The sequence below is a fragment of the Prinia subflava genome, chromosome 5 (assembly GCF_021018805.1).
Source record: "Prinia subflava isolate CZ2003 ecotype Zambia chromosome 5, Cam_Psub_1.2, whole genome shotgun sequence".
Taxonomy (NCBI): Eukaryota; Metazoa; Chordata; class Aves; order Passeriformes; family Cisticolidae; genus Prinia; species Prinia subflava.
This window is the reverse complement of record NC_086251.1, coordinates 7,531,749-7,551,436: the sequence shown is the minus strand read 5'-3', so window position 1 is coordinate 7,551,436 and position 19,688 is coordinate 7,531,749. Positions and strand designations below refer to the sequence as shown.

At 41.6% G+C, this 19,688-nt stretch overlaps 1 protein-coding gene across 2 annotated transcripts in view; it reads right to left on the bottom strand.

The window, feature by feature from the left end:
• Positions 1–1,333: 1,333 nt before the first annotated feature.
• Positions 1,334–19,688, bottom strand: part of GALNT18 (polypeptide N-acetylgalactosaminyltransferase 18) — a 212,844-nt gene continuing 194,489 nt past the window's right edge. For both annotated transcript variants that reach the window (XM_063397923.1, XM_063397924.1), the window contains 2 exons: positions 18,500–18,664; positions 1,334–1,812 (listed from right to left, as the gene is read on the bottom strand). In XM_063397923.1, coding sequence (XP_063253993.1) covers positions 1,666–1,812; positions 18,500–18,664 — 312 coding nt within the window. In that variant the 3' untranslated portion in view covers positions 1,334–1,665. The remainder of the gene's footprint in view (positions 1,813–18,499; positions 18,665–19,688) is intronic.

Here is a 19,688-nt window from a genome sequence, read left to right as displayed (position 1 = left end):
GTGAAGGCCCACAGCAGCAAGCCTGGAGAAATCAAGAGGAGATTGGTTTGATCCACGGCATTTGTTTTTTCCTTATGGCTGCATCGCCATGCACCAAAGCCTCGGTATCTTTGCTGGAAGGAAGCTCAGTTTGTCTCCTGCTCCTCTGCATGTGTCCCATGCTTTTTCCATCTGAACATGTCGTTTCTTCTCCATTCACCTATAATGGCTGGATTAGGGACTGCTCAAAACAACTCTGCATTCTAATTCCAATTTTCATGTGTGGGGCCAGTCAAAGGTCAGGTGCTCAGCCCCTCACCACCTCTGTGACTTTTCTCCTGTTGCTGGCTCAGGGTTTTCCTCTTTGAGAAGCAGATGTATGGTAACTATACATGTATGTATATAATAAATATATATAGCAGAAGTTAGAACAGCTATAATTAATGTGCCCCAAGGCTTACTGAACAGCCCCAGGAGCAAGGCTGTGAGCGGATGCTGAAGGTGGAACTGGCCTGTAAAAGACAGTCTGGCACACAATCAACTCAAAACAGGTTAGGACTGTTGCTTAAGGTAGCAAACAGAACAGAAAAAGAACAAATAGAGTAATAAAAGAGAAAGGAATTTACATACAAATAAAAGCAGCTGGAAATAGACTCTGGTAATCCCAGTGTTCTGGTTTACCTCATCAAATTTTCTCTCCTCACTGGTCTTAGCAGAGGTGAAGGGATACGGAATTGCATTCACACCTCCTTCAAGGCAGGGAGAAAGGCAGAGTGAATTCATAACCTTTTTCTCTTGGATGGAGCCATTTTTACCCAAGCCTGTGGTACCCAGGGAACAAGTGCATTTTAAAAAAGGAGTGTAAGAACAATGAGGAATTGGAAGGAAAGTTCAGCCACTGAAATGGAAGCCAACCCACTGCAAAATGTCAGGGTTTATATTTTAGTTTTCTTCCAGTAGCTGCTGCTTTTCTCTTGTAGCTGTTTTTCCTCTTCTTTTTTAACAAATTCTCTTCTCTGCCTCACTTGAGCCCTGGGGTTCTCTCTGGGGTTTCATTAAGTGGTACAGCAAAGGAGAAACACTTGGGGGCATACTGTGCACCTCCACACACCACACCTTCCCCCTGTATTTGCACACCAGTGGCTACAGTGGCCTAGACAGATCTCTGGAGAGGGAGAATGGAGAAAATCCTCCCTCACTGTAGCTATTCATGTGCAGGTAGAACTTTTTATCTGGAGTCTGGAGAATCCTGATGCTCTGCAGCAACATGCCGAGATCAGGCTTGGGTTAATGAAAGCAGTGAAACCAGCACTTAACTTCCAAATGGATTTCCATGGAGACAGCTAGACAGTAATAGTGTTTGGACTTTTTTATTCAATAAAAGTTTGAGTTATAAATATTCTCCATTTGCCTCCTATTTACAGTTGTAAAATACTTCAGGATAGCCTACCCGTCACCTGTCATTCAGCGTCTCTATAAATGTCATGAAAACATCATTGTGAAATAAAAACGTCTTATTTCCAGCCCACAAACCCTATTTCCACACACTCACAAAATCAAACCAGAGACAGAAAAGGGGCGAGAAGGAACTGGGGGGGATAGGAAGCGTAGGAATACAGTACAGCAGGCGACAATGCAGTACTTGCTACACGGTAGCAAAAAGAAATGGGTACAAAATTTAGTCTGCTATGATGACAAGCTTCTCAGGACATTTGTTATGGACCAGCGCTGTCCAGTGCACTTCTGAAGGACCAGCTGAAATCCAAACTCGTTCTCGTTGTTTTCCTGCAGTTCCAGGCAGCGCTTGGATTTTCGGTTCTGGATAGGACCTCCCTGCACAAAGATTGGGGGGAAAAAGAGAAAGAAGGGTTTGTGTTAAACACCAATCTTGTTGCATTGCTGCTGTGGGGTAATGTAAGTTATAGAACATTCCAGTCTCTGCCTACTGCGAAAAGCTTCCCAGTTATAGACAAGATAAGCGTTGGATTGGGAGTGAAGGTTCCTTTGTCACAGGCTGCTTTAATCTCTGATGCAGTTTGCAATAGGCTCAATTGCCTGGTTTCCATTTCAGCAAATGGGATTTCTGGAATTGAGCTGTGTTTCTCGCCATGCATTTTAACCATGAGCCAAAGCTTTCCTGTTTGCTTCAGTGCCCTGATTTTGTGGCTCTACTGCACTTCTGAACACCAAAGTAAGGTAAAAGACAGCCAGGGTATGCTATATAAAGGATAAAATGCATAAAAATTGTTTATTCCTTGAATAATGAAAGGTCTTTTATAATCTTTTGTTGCTAATCTTCAGTATTGATTCTGTTCAATTCCCAGCTTAATGCTGCCTTATTAAAGCCTGCTTTCACTTTTGAGTGGCATCAAGCTTTAAATCACTGCTATCACACAGACAGCTATAGACCTCAGTGACAATTAAACTGTCATGCAGGTGACATAAATTACATTTTCCCCTCCTTTAAATCTGTTCTCAGTTGGTTCTTTCCTCCTCTCTCCTGTCTAAGGAAGCCAAAAGATAACTTGTACACATGAGTGAATGGGAGGTTTCTTCCAAGATACATGGAGATACATAGAGTAGAGTAATTGCACAGAAGTCTGAAAGTGGCTTTCTCTAAAGTCTCTTGGACTTGTGTAGAGAATTACGGGCTTAATGTGAAAATCAAAGAATTAGATTAGTACACCTGAAGTATGGAAAGAGCAGAAGCATTTAAATTGCTTATATGTACCATGGGAAAAAATAGTTGCCATAAAAAACCCAAACCAAACACCCAATGCTATATAAAAACCCCACCACCTCACAGTTTTGTTCACATCTGTGTTATACCTTGCTTTATAAAGTCATAACTGGGAAGGATTTCTGTTATAATCACAAGGACACTGGCATAAACCCCACAGAAGGGCCGTGTGCTGTTTCGGAGCAGGCTGCTCCCCAGACAAGGGCAGCTCGTGCCATGAGGGTCCTCTCCTATCCCACCACTAAGGCTCAGCAAGAACTTTCCCTAAGACATGACTTCTAAAATAATATTTGGGGCCTGGCTGATGTAGTACAGAGTTAGGTTTGAAAGCTCCACATTTTAAATACAGCGTTGGGTAAGAGGGACCATTTCTAGAATAATCCACAAAGCTTCAAAACGTGTGGCTCCCATGGATCCTCCTGGTAGGTCTATGTGCAGCCTTGATACAATTTCCACTGATCACCTGACCAGACAGACAGGCTTGCAGAGGCATTTTAATGCCCCTCCATAATGAAATGCTGAGTGAACTGTATTTTCCCACTGCTGCATGACTGTTATTGACATTTCTATTAATAACAGTAGTTAAATTTGGCTGTCTGGTGGGAGCATAAACTCCAAACTATCCAGAAGCAATAACACTGCATGACATACAAGAAATTTGAAGAAACTAGGACGAAAATTTTGTCAAAGCTTTATTATATTCCATTTCTTCTCTTATCCTAGACACTCACCCTACATCCCCACCCCACTATTCTCATTCCCTCACTCTGTGGTTACTTTGGCCTTCTGGAGATCATTCTAGTGAGGTTGATTGTCTTTTTTCTCCAAGTTAATTTAATGAGCTCTGAACTAGGTTATTCACTTGTAAAACTCTGAAGTAATGGATATTTTCTCCTTGTGAAAGGAACAGTTATCTTGTTTTCTCCTGGAATGACATGACATTTTTATTCTTGATGAAGGCTGTGGAGTGTGGTTTTCCTCTGCATAGACTCAGTGTTGCATGGCACCCAGGGTCAGCTCTCTTGGCTTAAACTGGGAATTGGGAATTACACTTTACAAGTGTTTCTGCCTAAACCCAAGATCGAGATTAACTTCATTGTTTCATCAGCTGATGCTGGAGATGCTTTGTGTTGCTACAAACTAATTTTGTATCTTTCATTTCTCGGTTGCCTCTCTTCCGACTCTGGTGCTTGACACATCCTCAGCTCAGATCCTGGAGGCTGAGGAAAGCTGTCCCACTTTGTCTTGTCGGTAAATTAACCTGGTTGGGTCCATCACTCGCCTGATTTCTGGACATGGGATATGACTCTGCATGGTACTCTGAGGCTTCTCCTGTCATTTCTAACTTACTGGCCATAGGGAGAGGAACAGAATTCCCTCTCTCCATTTCTTTGTGAAGTATTGCACTTGGAACTCTGTCAGGTGGAGGAGGGCACAGCGTTAAAGACTTAAAGCCTGCCATGCAGAGTTGGAATTTTTCTGCTTAATTCCCATTTGTTTCACTGGTGAAGGGTTTCTTTCAGTTGAAATGCCTTGTCGATCTGGGGGTGGAGGAAGGAGGATGTTTTCAGTGGAGGCAACATTTTTTCCTTTTTTCTAAGATTTGTAGAGCAGACCTAGGTGTTACAGTAAATGTATTCATGAGAAATACTTTAATACAGGCAGCTACACAAACAAAGTGTACTCTTAAAAAAAAAAAACAAAAGCAAGCAACCACAACAGCATATAAAGAGCTCCCTCACACTCCTTCACTCTTTCTGATGTGTCCTCATGTGAAATCTGGCTTTTATTTAACAGAAACAAAGTGAATTGGGAGATAAAAAGCCAAGGAAGCTTTTTCTGATGTGTGGGAAGTGCTCTGCATTGGCTACTGAAACCCACCCTGCCGAGCACATTGGAGCTGCTGTACGGAATAGAAAAGAGACACCAAAGTCAAGTGGTGGCTAATGTGTGTGAATTCAGTGCTGTGGAGAGCACAGATGCTTCTAGCAAGACGTGCCTTTATTAACCACACACGAGAAATGGGAAGGCTCAAGCCCTGTTGGGAGCTAAGCTGTTCTAAGAGATGCAAGGTCTGTGCAGAGCCACTGCTTCAGCCCTCAGAGAGGGTGCAGTGTACACAGCTTTGGATGCTTCCAGCAGCCATATAAATGAAAGAACTGCTCTGAAGTACAGGCAGGAAGGTTTCTATGGTACTTACTTTAAAATTCCCGCTATTTTTCTACTTAACTGCATTTGTTTTCACCCCTTCATATGCCCAATGCAAGCCTGGGACAGTGGGATTGTCCTGTCAGCTCTGGGTTGCAAGGCCTGAACTAGTGAGCTGTGTAAGCATTAAAGCACACAAACTGAGCAACTCCAGTGAGAGAATTGGCCAAGCAGGGCTGAGGCACCAAAAGCTAGCACTATACTTTGCTCCCCTAACTGGCTTGGCCTCCAAATGACAGCATTCCTGAATGGTTTCGGCAGTCTGTCGTCATCATTAGCATTTGGAGCCCTAAGGCCAAATGCAGGCAAAGGTGTCCTTTCAGTTAATTATTTTTTGCCTTTTTTTAAATAAGCAGTTATCCAAACTTGTATAAAACTCTCATAATTGGGTTTACTGCGTGCTTGGCAAAATGGTTTATCATGTTACTACAGTTCAGGCTCAGCGAAAGGCGAGTTGCCCATCTGGGTTCCTTCCCCCGTTCTAGGCAAGATCTCTAGTTCCCAATTTAAAGGCACAAATTGATAGCCTAGGGTAATCTCTTTAATCACGAGACATTAAACACAATTCCGTAGGCTGAAACAAGTTTCAAGAGGAATTCTGAGCAATTGAACAGAATTAGGATTAAGATCACTGATGATGAGAGGCAGCTCAATGGGAGTAGAAGTCTCAAGAGGATAAATAAGCAGCCAGGTCAACTATTCTGTAAAAAATAGACTGAATGTGTCAGCACTAACAAGTCTGACTGAAAACTGCATGGTTTTTGTGGAGCAAATTGAAGCAATTCCTGTGAGAAGCACAAATGTTCTCAGCTCCTGCTGGCACTCAGACACACAGAAAACTGATCGAGTGCTTCAGAAGTGTATTTTTAATATTAACACTGTCTCAAGTCAACATCCTGGTAGGCAGAGTGGAAAGCAATGCTTCTGACCTCCTTTAGAGTCATTGCAGTTTCCGCATTTCCACTGTGTGTGAGGGGTTCCTTCCCAGTCTCTCACTAAAGCAGAATTTATCCTACAGTGTGGCACTCACGAACACTGCTTGATGTGCCTGCAGTACCAAGTTGTGCAGAGTTATCAGACAGTTTTTGCTGAACTGTTCTGTGGGATTTGTTTTGGTTTACTGGGGTGGTGGATGCAGTTACCAGACCTGCTCACTGGTAGAGATGAGGGATGTTAAATGAGCACTGGAGGTTGTCAGCATTACTGAAAATCAGATTAATGGCTATTCTTAAGGACTTACTCTAAAGTGAACACTTTTCATTTCAGAGTTTAAACCTGCCTTTTGCTCATCACATCATAGCTCATGTTATTCTACCTGAAAGAGAAAAAACATGCTCCTACCTGCTTGCCCAACCATGGCTATTTCAGAAAAATGTCTGGAAAGGTTAATAAGTACATCCAGCCTCCTCTCACACACACTGTATAGATCATTGCATTCTGTAGTCTATTAATTTTCTATTTGGACCTCAATCAGTGACCTCAAATATTTACATGTTCGCTCTGCCTTTGAGGCAGAAACTCTAATCTTTGCTGTTGCTTTGATACATTTGAATCAAAGAATTATGGTGAGGTGTCTGAGGCAGAGATAATCTCCACTCCTCACAGAACACTTGATCTCCTCGTGCATTTCCCCAGAACACTGGCGTAAATTTTCAGTGACTGTTAGAACACCAAATTTAATCCTGAAGAAAATTATTCAGATTATACAAGGCATTTCTATTCCTCTGTGATTCACTTCTGTATGGATGTTGAAGCAGTAAGAAAATGTTCACAGGACAAAAAAAAATTATTCCATCTACTAATTAATGTATTTTCAGTATTGCCTGCTTCTTGGAAATATTGGATGATGTTATTCAGTTTAGATTTTCTGCTTTTCAGTTTATAAAAGACATAGATATATATAATATAGAGGTAACTGATTAACTCCTTCTTGAATCCAAAGAAGTATGACAAATTTTCCAACTCTTTGTCTAACAGGTGAGCTGTAAGTAAAGCAGGCTCTACAACATGTTTTGCTGTTCAAAATTTTTCATCAAGTAATTTGAACTATTTTAATTGAAATATTTCTCACTGAAGTATATTCTTATCTTTTACTCAAAGACATGCTTTGCAATATATTTTAGATGAGTATTGTGACAATAAGGTGTATTTTAACTGCTTTTATGTATATGAAGTATCATGTACAGTAGTAGTATCGAAAATATATTGGTATATGTTCAGCTACTTATATCTTTATTTACAGGGTAGATAAGCAAATAAGAATTTTTACAAGACACACTTAAAATCTGAATTTGTCTTTCCAATAATAAACAAAACTAATTACTACATACAATGTAAATGTAAGTAGTGTTATAATAGGGATCAGCCAAACCATTTCTTAAGGAAAAAGTTAATTTTTCCCCTCCTCCTGCACTCAAGTTCTGTTGTCAGGTAGCCACCCAAACACTTACACCCACCTGCTGGTACTCAGTGTGTAAATACTGTGAAACATCCCCTGACAGTGGGATTGGACACATCATTCAACAGTTACACCACTTTAATGTCTACATTACAATTTTGCCTCATTCCTCTCCCAAGACATGTGAGCGTTCAGGCTTTACATGATCATAAATGCTGGATTTTCATAATGCTGCAACAAATTTTTAATACTGCAGCTGTGACAAATCAAATGAAGCAGACTCATCTGTATGTCCAGAGCAGGTTTTAGTAACTAAAAAGGTTTTAGTGATCTGTGCAATCATCTTCTGCTATATTTACTCTAGATTGGATTGTCTGACTCTCTCCAGGATGTAGAAATACACGACACTGTTAATTAAGGTATTAAAATAAAAGCAACTAAACCGGTACAAGGAAATGCAGTTTGATACAGAGAATGTAACTGGAATAGAAAACAAATTACAGAGATACAGTAAAAAAATAAACAAAACTAAATGGAACATGGATATGTATCTATCACTACTATTTCTCCACATATATAAAAAGTTATCACAAATTTGTAACAGGTTGCAGTCCCGTTAATAGCAAGATTAAGAAAATAGTAACTTGAAGATAATTAAATTCAAGCCTTCACTGAAATACCAAGAAGCATTTTAGGATATAATAGCTGGAAATGTGTTTTACTCCAGAAAATTGGGATAAGACTAAGAAAATACAAGTTTTGGAATACAATACATTAGCCAGACTAAGGTATTTTTCAGAAAGTAAAGATTAATTATTACTGTATCAGCAGTGGCCAAGAAATCTACCTGACATGCTAGAACATCTGCAGAAACAAGTATTGTTTATGATAATAAAATGATAATATGAGTTTTGGAATTATTGAACACTGTCTTGGTGGCTGTGGTAGAGTGGAAAGATTGAAAAGGGAATCCTTTATCCATACATCGCCCTGATAATTATGGCTAAATGCAGGATTTGCAGCTGAAGGCAGTGTTTGGTTTTTATTTAGCATCAAATCCAGATGATGATGTGTTATGATAATCTTCTGAGAGCCAGGCTTACCCAGCAAGTCCTTTGTGGGAAAGGAAAAAATTGGCTTGTTCCTCTGCAGAGGATGGTGTGCTTGGTTTTTGTGACCACAGCTGTCCTGAGCACCCAGTAACAGCACAGGTCACCCAGAAATAAACTGCCTTTTTGGGAACTTAAAGGAGCAAGCTGCAGAGATGTGTTGGTGAGGGATGATTCACAGATTGATATTTCTGATTTTATTTTCCTCACCACTAAAGGGATGATGTTCACTCGTGTCTCTGATGTCTTCCTTTGTCCTAATCTGCCTGCTGTCCCACTTAGTAGCATTCAGAAAACTGCATGTGCAGAACCCACCACATTCCTGCCTACTCAGTGCTCCAACTTGGATACTCAAGTGCTACATCAGAACTTGAGACGTGTTTCTAAACGATGTTAGTTCACAGCAACAACTACAACTGCTGCATTTTGCACTCCCTCTAGTAGGAGAGGAGTTGGATAGAGGTAAATCCTGTGTTTGAAACACCTCTGGAGTCCTGTGTGAGACTTGACCCATAGAAAATACCCGAAGTTAATGCTTTGTCCAGTGTTTTCTGCAGGATCATTTTTCTCTAACTAAAACCCAGAATTTTTTACAGTTTTTCTTTTCATTGATTGTGCCATGCAACAGCTGCCTGTAGTGAAACAATATCTTGATACAACCAAGAAAAAGACAGGAGCGCTGGAAACATTTGCTTTATTTGCATGTTTTAATAATGCATTTTGTGAAAAGCTCAGAAAAGTTACCTTTTTCTCTTCCATTCTGAGATTACATATAAATGATTTCTGCAAACAACTCAGGCTTGATTCATCTGCTGTGATCTAGGCTTGCTTCAAGATGTTTGAAGAGTAAGTCAGAGAAAGGCAACAAAGATGTTTTGAAGTGTGATGGAATATTCAGATGGTGGGGAAATTACAAAATATAGTAACATGAAATAAAAACAGGACTTTGTTTAGTAGAGGAATGAAAATTAGTGCCTTTAGTGTTCAAAAGTATGAGTATCTGTGAATAGCAGTGAGGAACTGGTAAACAAAGCTTCTAGGGAAAAAAGGAGTGTTAGATAAAGAATTTGCTGCAACTATTGTGACTTATGAGAGTATAGGAAACCTGTTGAATTCATTGTCTCAGACATCAGCCAATGTTCAGTGACTGACTGGATGTTTTTGATGGGCAGAGTTAATTTTAAGAGTGCTGATAACTCCTTTTAGGCATGCTGAGATGATCGTTCAGACAAATCAAGCCTCAATCTTCTCGAAGAGAGCACATCAGGGGTCAAGAAGGGAATCCTCCTCCTGGACTTACAGTGAACTGCTGGCTCTCAACACAGCTCATTTCTGGGAAACAGTAAGTACTGTTGCCTGGGACAGTCTTGTGGATCAGGTAATTAATCTAGTTAATTGATCTTGTGCTCTGTGTTGCAGCAAACTGTGTATTCCTAGATTTTGCCTTCCCATTTGAAGTAGTATCATTGTGGTATATAGAATTACAGAAGTGTTTTGGTGGTGAAAGACCTTTTAGCTCATTGAGTTCAACCATTAATTCAACACTATCAGTGCTGTAACCAAACCATGTCCCTAGGTGTCACTTTTATGTGTCTAATAAGTATCTCCAGGAACAAGGACTCCAGCACTTCCCCAGGCAGCCTATTTCACTGCTTGACAACCCTTCCTGTGAAGGAATTCTTCCTGATATCCAATCCACGCCTCCCCTGGCACAGCTCGAGGCCGTTTCCTCTCATCCTATCCCAGGGAAAAGAGACCAACGCCCCCCTGGTACAGCCTCCTTTCCCCCAGGGCAGGAAGGCCCCAGGAGCCACCTCTGTGTCCCCCAGCCTTGTGCTCCAGACCCAGCAGCAGCCCTGCTGCCCTTCTCTGGACACACTCCAGCACCTCAATGTCTTGCTGGTAGTGAGGGGTCCAAACCCCTCCACGTCTCACGGCTGTAGCTTGTGCCTAGGAGCACCTCGCTGCCTCATTCCTTCTCTTTTTCTACCCAGGGATGGAAATATTGCTCTAATGTAGCACAGATGGAAAAGTGATGTGAAGAACACAACTTCACGCTGTTACTGATCAGCCTTAGCATAGGTTATACTGATTACTCTTCTCCAGCCAGATAAATGAGAAACTCCTTTCAGCACAACTAGGAAACCTACAATTTTTATGTTTTTCCTAGACATGTTAACAGATTTCCAAAGGTTTATGAGTTTGGATGAAATTATTTGTGAGAAATAAGTCCCTTGGAAAACAAAAGTTCTGAATGACAATTTTACTTCTTTTGTGTGTGTTGTGTTTAATTAATCTAAGTTTTCTAATCTGAATGCTCCATAAGAAGGAGGCTTAATGCATTTTAACCCAGAACCTGAACTACTTGCATTATCATTATATGCTTATGATTAAACCAGTCTCTAGAGCCTAAGAAATAAATTGAGTGCCAAGTGAAGCAAATTAGGAAATGAATTTGCACCACTATTTCAATTGATCTGCATATTCCCACATGGGAATTCAGGCTGGGCTCTTTGGGACTCTGATGATAGTGTCTAGTTATTGAAAATGGCTTTTTCCCCACTAACCACACAAATCTGGTTGTAACTGATATTGGGAAAGGAATGTCCTTGCTGCTGCTGCAGCACAGACCTTGTGCAGTTTACTCAGACAGTAACGAAAAGAATCAGGATTTTTTGTCTGATATACTGAGTGTCACCACTCCTGGGTTCAGGACACCATGCTTGATGGCCTGATCATTTCACTGAGTAACAAACACTCTTTTCTTGCCAATTTTTTCATCCTGATTTATTTGACTTCCAGGGGAACATTTTTCTCATCTTCTTATCTCAGACTGTAGACAATCACTTGGTAGCCAAATCTTGCTTACATACATACCACTTTTAAGTCCATTGGGATTAAGATGCAACTTTTACTGACTTGACAGGGACAGAGTTTTGATTTCAGCTGGGAACTTAGAAATAACACCAGCAGAACTCCTTCCATCCCTCCCACAGCTGGGGAATGCAGAACCCACGCAGAGACTGGTGCAGTAATGCAAAGGAGGAATCAGAAGCAGAGCTCAGATCTCCTGAAACTCAGGCCCCTCACTGGGTAAGTGCTGGTTATCACTCAGGCTGTAGGAGAGATTCTGCATTTGGCCACTGTTTTGATGCCTTGGCAGCAGCTGTCACCTGCCATTGTTGGCTGCAGCCTATCCAGAGAGCTGAAGTGAGGAAGAATTCATGTGCAACTCCAACAAATAATTTCCTTGTAAATAAATGTGGCAATTCAAATTAGATGTTAAAATATGCAAATAGGGTATCTGTTTTGAAGGAAAAACATGGGTATGTGTTAACTTTCTTCTAAATTAATTCAGCACAAGTGTCTTTGGAGCTTAAATGTAGTTCTCAGGAGAGTAAATACTGCATAATGTGATATGCTAGAAAAGATTTGAAATGCACCCACTAAAAGCTCATTTTACTGCTGTATTTCACACAAACTTTCTAGCTGGCAAGTTCTACACCAATTTGCAAAGATTAAAACTTGCTACTAGAAAATTACTCCAAACAGAAAACTAAAGTGATACAATGAAATTTTGGTTACCACTAGCTACGGCAATAATTAACAAGTAAATTTAGCATAAGTTAGCAGTAATTGCCAAGCAAATCCAACATCAGTTGTTAAAACACAATACTTTATAGTAATATTTCTATTCCATATTTTTATGCATGTTTTTTGCATATACATTTTCATATTTAAGTTGCAGTCTAGTATTCAAAATGGAGAAAGCCTGTATGCATTCAGATTTTTGTACTTCTCAATTCCATTCTGCTGAAATGGTACTAAAATGTTTATAGGCTTCTAGTAAGATGTAGTTCATGTAGTTCAAAAATAAATATTTTAATATACCTTTTTTTAAATTAATATTGTCATGTTAAAATATGACAAGAATATTATGTTACACGTCTTAGGGATAAATTTACTAGAGCAAAATGAAAATTGAAACATTAACTATCATTTTCTCATGTCTGAGCAGAACAATGGTTCAGCTTCCTCATCCTCCAGCTGTAACATCTTGTGCTGTTGTCCAATCAGTTGAAATATTAGGTACAGGCAACCTGGGTAATATTTGATCAAAAAATGGGCAAAGAATACCTAAATACAGAAATTCTGCTGATGTACTGGATCACTACACCAACAGTGGGGCCCTGGGGTTTCTGGAACTGCTCTTTTATGTCTGAGGTTCAAAACTCCACACTTGGCAACACTGATTACTTAAAAATCAGATTGCCTCACTAAAAATACAGGGCTTAACTCAGTCCATTGGCTCATTTAAATGAGTAATTAGGTTCTGTTTTTCTTTATATTTCTTCTGCAGGATCAAAGTCTGTATCTCTTTTAACAGGATCACACCATCCCTGTCTGTCCTGAGGTGCCAGGCAAACAGCACTGCCTAATTACACAGTTCTGTAGCAGTACAGCATGTCTTGAACTACAGAGACATATTGAGAGTATTTGCATCCTTTGTGGTTGGAAATTCCACATAAATCCAAACTCTTGATAAATCAATGGTGCTGCTTTGCCAGCCTGTGGCTCTCATAATGGAGGAATCTGATGGAGTGGATGGGGGCACACACAGCTCTGCTGAGATGAATCCCTCTTGCAGGCTGATGTCCTTGGCTAAGGGATGGAAAACAGGAGTGGACACTGGAATAGGGCTGCTGTGTAATGGTGCTGGGCTCTGCTCCTGCACCCTGTGTGCTCAGCAAAGGGGGCATCTGGGACTGGTGCAGAGATTCTCTGCCTGCTCCCCAGCCCAGCAGTTTAATCCTGCCAGGCAGCTCAATCCCGTGCTTCTCTGGGATGTGGCGGGGGAAAATGCAGCACTGCACAACCTTTGTGTTCATCAGATAAAGGTGGGTAAGAGTAACTGAAAGGCCAGAGGCTGCAGGAGGAACAAGATGGAAATTCAGGGATTTTAAGGTCTGTTTTTTCGTTATACAGCTGAACAGAAGATCTCGTTATCTATTACCTAATACCTATTTAAATAAGATCTAAATCATCATATTTATCTGAGGAATACCTGTAACAACTCACTAATTAATATGCTTGTCTGTCTTCCATTTTCCTTCTCAAACAATTCCTACTATGACATTTAAGAAATACATATTGTAACTACAGCTGTCAGCAACAAGTTTTATTTACAGTTTCTGGGCATAGCATAAACCACTCCCTCCAAAGATTTAGGAATGGGAAAACATCCTGTGGAAAGCTTCAGCAGGGACTAGAACCACAATTCTCCACACATGTATAAGATGCTCCACAATGCTACCAGAAGATAAGGGAACAGGACAGGCCTGCAGATCATCTCCTTCCAACGAAGGATGTGGTGAGTGTCCATCCCTGTAGATGCAGAGTCTTCCTACATTTCCATGGCAGCCACACTCGAAGCTGAATCACTTAAATTATCTAAGTATGAAACAGCTGTAAATGATTAAATCCCATGGTTTTAGCTCAGCCTGGTGTTGTTTCTTTTGCCTCTTTTTACACAGAGCTCTCCTCTACTGCATTTCTCACTACAGCAAAAAGTGAGAGTGTGGCTCATCTGGTTAGAAATGGAATAATCACATCCCTGTCCAGCTAAGCAGAAACGGAAAGACAGTTCCAGATAAAGAGTAATTACAGAAAAGCTTCCTCCTTTTGCCTTTGCTATGCCCTGGAGGAGCCCTAAGGAGGTAAGTGAACTTTCTAACTGCTCTGCTGCCACCCAGGTGAGGTACATGGAGACAAATTCCACTTGTAGGCCAGGCAACTGCAAAACACCTGAGAAATCAGACTGGAGACTCAGAGACTTCTTAAAATCCCCCAAATCTGGGATCTGCCCTCTGAAAAGACCTCATTGCAGCACTGAGAATGTACTGGTTCTCCAGAACATCATCAAACCTCATCGTCATCAGAGGTCTGGGCTGGGCACAAGCAGTTTCTACCAACCGCTGTCCCGAGGCCTCGCCAGGTGCTCTGTCCTTCATTCTGTGCAGCTCCCACTTCCCTTCTCTGCCACCCCCAGCCCCTGCAGCAGCCCCACAGCTTCACGGAGCACGGGGACAGTGACAAATGCTGCTGAGCTGGTGCTCTGTGCCAGCGCTCTGCTCCACGGGAGCTGCTGCTGCCACCAGTGCTGCACCTGCTCCCCACCAAACCAGCTCACAGCCTGAGGTTTTGCTTTCCTCGTGCCTCAGGATGCCAAAGCAGCCTCCTCGAGGCCATGTTTCAAATCGTATTTTTACTAAAATTCTCACCTTTTTACTACCATGTAATTCTTGCCTCTATCTTCTCTGCCTTGTCTAATTTCTGATTGCTTACTTTTTTTTTGCTACAAGCTCTAACTTTGTTCTGGTTAAATGAAAAAGTGGAGAACAAACTGAACTAGATGAGCTGTCAGACATCTAGAAGAGATCCCAGCACAAAAATATCTCCAAAACAAACATTTCCCTAAGAGAAGACATGACAAACAGCCCGAACAATAAAATTCTTGAACATCACCCAGCTGATGGGAGTCTTTTCTGGGCTAATTTACATAATTTGACATAATTACTGTTATAAACACTTGAAGAAGCTTTGGAAGCAAGAATGCCACCAAAGCCTGCATTTTATTGGGTCTCATTGCATTTGGCAGCTGTACAAAACTGTGGAGCATGGAAATGTGCTCAGATAGATCCTGATTACACAAACACACCCTACAAGCTTTGAATGCTCAATGCAAGCTTCTGTACAGGACAGACACCAGAGGCAGAGATTCCCTCCAAGTGCCTGCCCATCAAACCATAATTTTGTCCACAAGGGAGCAGTGGACTGGCCTGACTCCAGTTCCCTGCAACTGAAGATAGCCAAGGAATTTAAAATTTTAAAATCAAAGTAAAAGAGAAATTAAAAAAGAAATCAAGTTTGAGATTTATGCACAAGCGAATACACACACTTCTCATCTAAAAGATGTGACTTAATAATTAAAGAAATAATTCTCTAATAGATCTACAGAAGCAAGGAGTTCCCTAACTGAGGACAACCTCATCTTCTACTTTTGTCATGTGGAATTCACTCATCATTACAAAGTACAAAGGAGGAGGAAAATCTTACCTGAAGGACATAAAAAAAAAAAAAAAAAAGCCATACAGGTTGAGACATGCAGAAGAAATTATAAAAAGAAAGAATTTATAAGAGAAGAATTTATAAAAGAAAGACCTCATAAAATCAGGCCTGCTCTATTAAATTAACAGCTAGCCTGTCATGCCTTCTAAGTGTAGTTAAGCAATTTGCAATAATCTTTGTATGAAATGTTTGTTAACACAACAACCTATTCTTGGATTGAAAAACAAGTGCATCTGTGCAAACAAGAGCTGTAAACAGATCTGTTCCATGAGAACCCATAAAGGAATAATGTCAACACCCTGAATCTTAGCACATACACACTACTCACCTTCTGACCAAAAATGAAATAAGAAAACTACCAGCCAACAGGTGCTGCACATGAAGTCTGTGAAAAATGTATAAAATAAGTGATGTGAATAAAGAATCGGCTTTTCCCGCATGAATTGAAAACGGAGTCTCGGCTACCTTGTTACAACAGCTGATGAAAAAGGAGGAGGGCTAAGCTGAGACTGAGCCGGAATCCACAAAGTCAGGCTCGAACAGCCCGCAGAGAAACGAAATTCAATGAAATGACATTTCAATCGAAATTCAAGCGGCCAATGCACAAAGCAGCGAAAGGCTGCGGCTGCAGGCGGCCGCGGGACGGCACAAAATGCACAGAGACAGGAACAGGGCGGGGGAGCACAGGAACAGTGATATTTTATTAGACATTGGTTAAAGAAATGACAATCTGCTGAAGGGACCGCAGCTGCTGCGGGAACCGCCCCCCGCCCCGGGCTCCAGAGACCTCTGGGTCAGCACCTCCTGTGTCCGCAGGTCCGTTCCTGTTCCCTCTACCCACGAACGATGGAAAAGTTACCTTTGAATTCCGTTTTTCATGCTGAAAACACTATTAAAACTGTTATATCCCCTTTGTAACCGCGTTCGGTCTAAGCCACGTGAAGCCTCCGCACAAAGCGCCGGGAGGCGGAACCCGCGTGCCGGCGCCTCCGTAAAATGGCTCCGGCGGGACACAGCCTGCCCAGGGGGCGCGGGGCGGCCGCTGCCGCTCCCCGGGAAGCCGCCGTGGAGGCGGCGGCCTCGGTGGGGTTTTATCTGGAGGATCAAAGTCACCCGCGCGGAGTGAGTTTGATCCTCCAGAAAAGCCCCGAGCCGCGGTCGGTTCGCAGCTCCCTGCGGAACGCGCGAGCTGAGCAGGCGGCAGCAGCCGGAGCGCATTCCCCGCTCACGGCTGCTCCCCACCGCTGCCGCTCCCTCATTCCCGGAGTGCAGCTGGAGCGTGGAACTGCAACAAACCCAACACTGCTAAATCCCGTTTGGAAAGAGTTTAATAGCTAAACTATCAATGTCTTCTACTGCTGCCCCCTCCCCCCCTCCCAAAATATAATCTAACATAATCAGTGTTCTGAAATAGTGGCAGTATCCTGCAGTAGGAACCATTCGTTGGCACCAAAACTTTGGGGTATACAGTGCAATCACCGGATTGGTGGACCATGCTAAAATGTTACTGAAATACTCTTTAAAGTTAATCGTATTTTTTAGAAATGCTATAAAAAAATCAAGCACAAGAGATGGATGCAGTGAGGCTCCCCTCATGAGAAGACTGGTGTCAAATTTAGTGAGAAGATATAATTAAAACTTTGCTCCTGAGGGGCCAATTTGGGGATTTAAAATCTGTGGCTTGAGACTCACCTCTTAAAGACCTAGATGACTTTCAAGTATAAATACATATGTATATATAATGTATGTATATATAAATACAAATACATAGGATAAGCTAATATTATGCTTTACTGGTTAACGTCCAGATGCTGTCTGCACCAAGACTGATACTAACTGTATTAACCACGTCCTAAATTAGATGGGTAATGTCTGTTAAAGGAATTATTGAGCTGACAGAAAAGATACTTGCAAACTCACATGGATGGTACAGAAAAATTAAATGCAGGAAAAAAACCCTGCCTTTAATGGTGAGCCTCAGCCTGTGGGCTGGAGTACCCAACTAAAACTGCAGAGGAGCAGCTGTGACACCAGGCAAACTCTCACTAGACAGGACATTTCCCCCAGAAGCCAAATTCATGCACTTGTTTTAGAAATTAATGTCATTTCATTTCATTGGTTCACCAGCGTGCCAGTACCTGACGTGGCAACATTCCACTGTGTTAAACCTACCTTAGGAAAAACTCATCTTTCCTGGAGAAACAGAATTTGACTGTCTTTAGCTTCTAGCCAAAGAACCTGTTTTGTCTTCAGGATAACACTGAGATGCCTTGAGTCACCTTGCCATTTGCTCTTGGCTAAACCAGAGTGATCTCCAGAAGTGTCATGTGGCAGAGCACCTTTTCTAGCCCCAGAACTTCTGTGGCTTCTTCACTCTCCCTTACATTTCTGAACCAGTAATGAATGCAAACACCAGATCTGGCCTGCATGTCCTATCAGCATTCTCATCACTTTGAAAGCACCTCTCAGCCTTTCCTTGAGCCTCTTCCTGCATCTCTGACACTCATGTGGAAAAGCATGAGCTTTTTAAAGAAAGAAACTGCAGAATGAGCTCATTTTGAGGCTGTTACCATCAATGATCCACTACCCCCATTTCTGAGTTGCTACCTCTAACAAAAACCAAAAAGATTTCTGTTCCTCTTTCCTAAAGAGGTTACTTTGCATTTGACTCCACTGAAATAACCTTTTCCCCCCACCCATAACAGTGCTGTGCCTTAGAAACAAGTTATTCATGGTGAACTCAGAAAATACAATACAAGTTTTGTACCCTTCTGAGGCAGCTGACATCAGGATCAAAACTAAACACCAGCTTCCTGCCTCTGTGCAAAGAGAGCAAGGATAAACCTGGTTGTGTTCTGTTAGCAGACAGATTATCCACACTTCAACACAGAAACAGAGCTTTAGAACTCTCTGAAATGGCTGCTGGGTAAGAATTACCTGAGTAAATTGCCAGTAAAGCTTCATTCTCTTGGCTTTGGCATAGTTGCATTCAATGAGCCTGGGCCTGCTGTTCACGTCCACCAGGCATCTGTTGTCATCATCGTCGATGGTGGGGCTCAGAACGCCCACGTGGAGCTGCTGGCTGCTCGTGTAATAAACATTCTGCAACAGGAAGCACAAACAACATTGGTGGCCTCTACACAGAAGCAGCACTTTTACCCAGAAGCTAATGGCAAAGACAAATATGCTGAATAGCAGGCTGACCCCATAGTGGCTTTTAAATTGTTTCCTTTCATTCAGGAAGCAACACAATGTTTTAAAAGTTGGTCTAAACTGACAATTAATTGCTTAAATGCCGGTTAAGTATTTAAGAGGAATTATGCAAATACAACTGATTATTGTGTCTCATCATGTGCCTTTTTACTTCTCTTTTCTGTGGTCATACTGGGGGTCTTCAAAGAGGAAGATCTACACCCTGGGATTGGCTTGAATATGTGAATACGGCCATCAGCTCTGATTAGACTATTTCATCAGAGGATAACACCTCACTGGAGAGGTAAAAAAAGAGCACAGCAGCCCAGGAGTTCAGAGCATCTCAGTCTTTTAAAGGACAGATAAAAAGTCAAATGAAGGTTTTCTACAATTAAATGCTAAAACCCACACTTGAAGCAGCTACTATATATAAAAAAAGTTATTAGCAACTGGTGACAGATACAGGCAGGAGAGAGAACAGAATGGCCACGTTTCAGGGCATTTGTTCTCATTTTACTTTTTATATGTCAATACACACAGACACAGACTGGAAAAGGGACAGACACTGGCTGCTCTGTATTTCTAGCAAAGAAGGGCACTCAAAGGCCTCAGGGATTACACCTGGGACCAAAGACATGAGTTTATTATGTTATACAAATTCCTTCTACTCTGTCTGACTGCAAAGATATGTGGGAGGTTTCTCCAGAAGAAAGAAAAAGAAGGGGAAGGATGGAGCAGATGTGTCCTCTTTCAGATTGACAGGTTACCAGGAAGGTAACACAGAACTATGCCAGGATTGCCTGTTTGCTAATCACAAATAGAATTTATTTTGCTAAAATCAGACCTTTTTGTTGGAAGGATCACAAGAAATGCAAAATGGAAGCATCATGCTGTAGGTGTTAAGTTTTTGATAACTCAGGGTTGGCAGAATTGC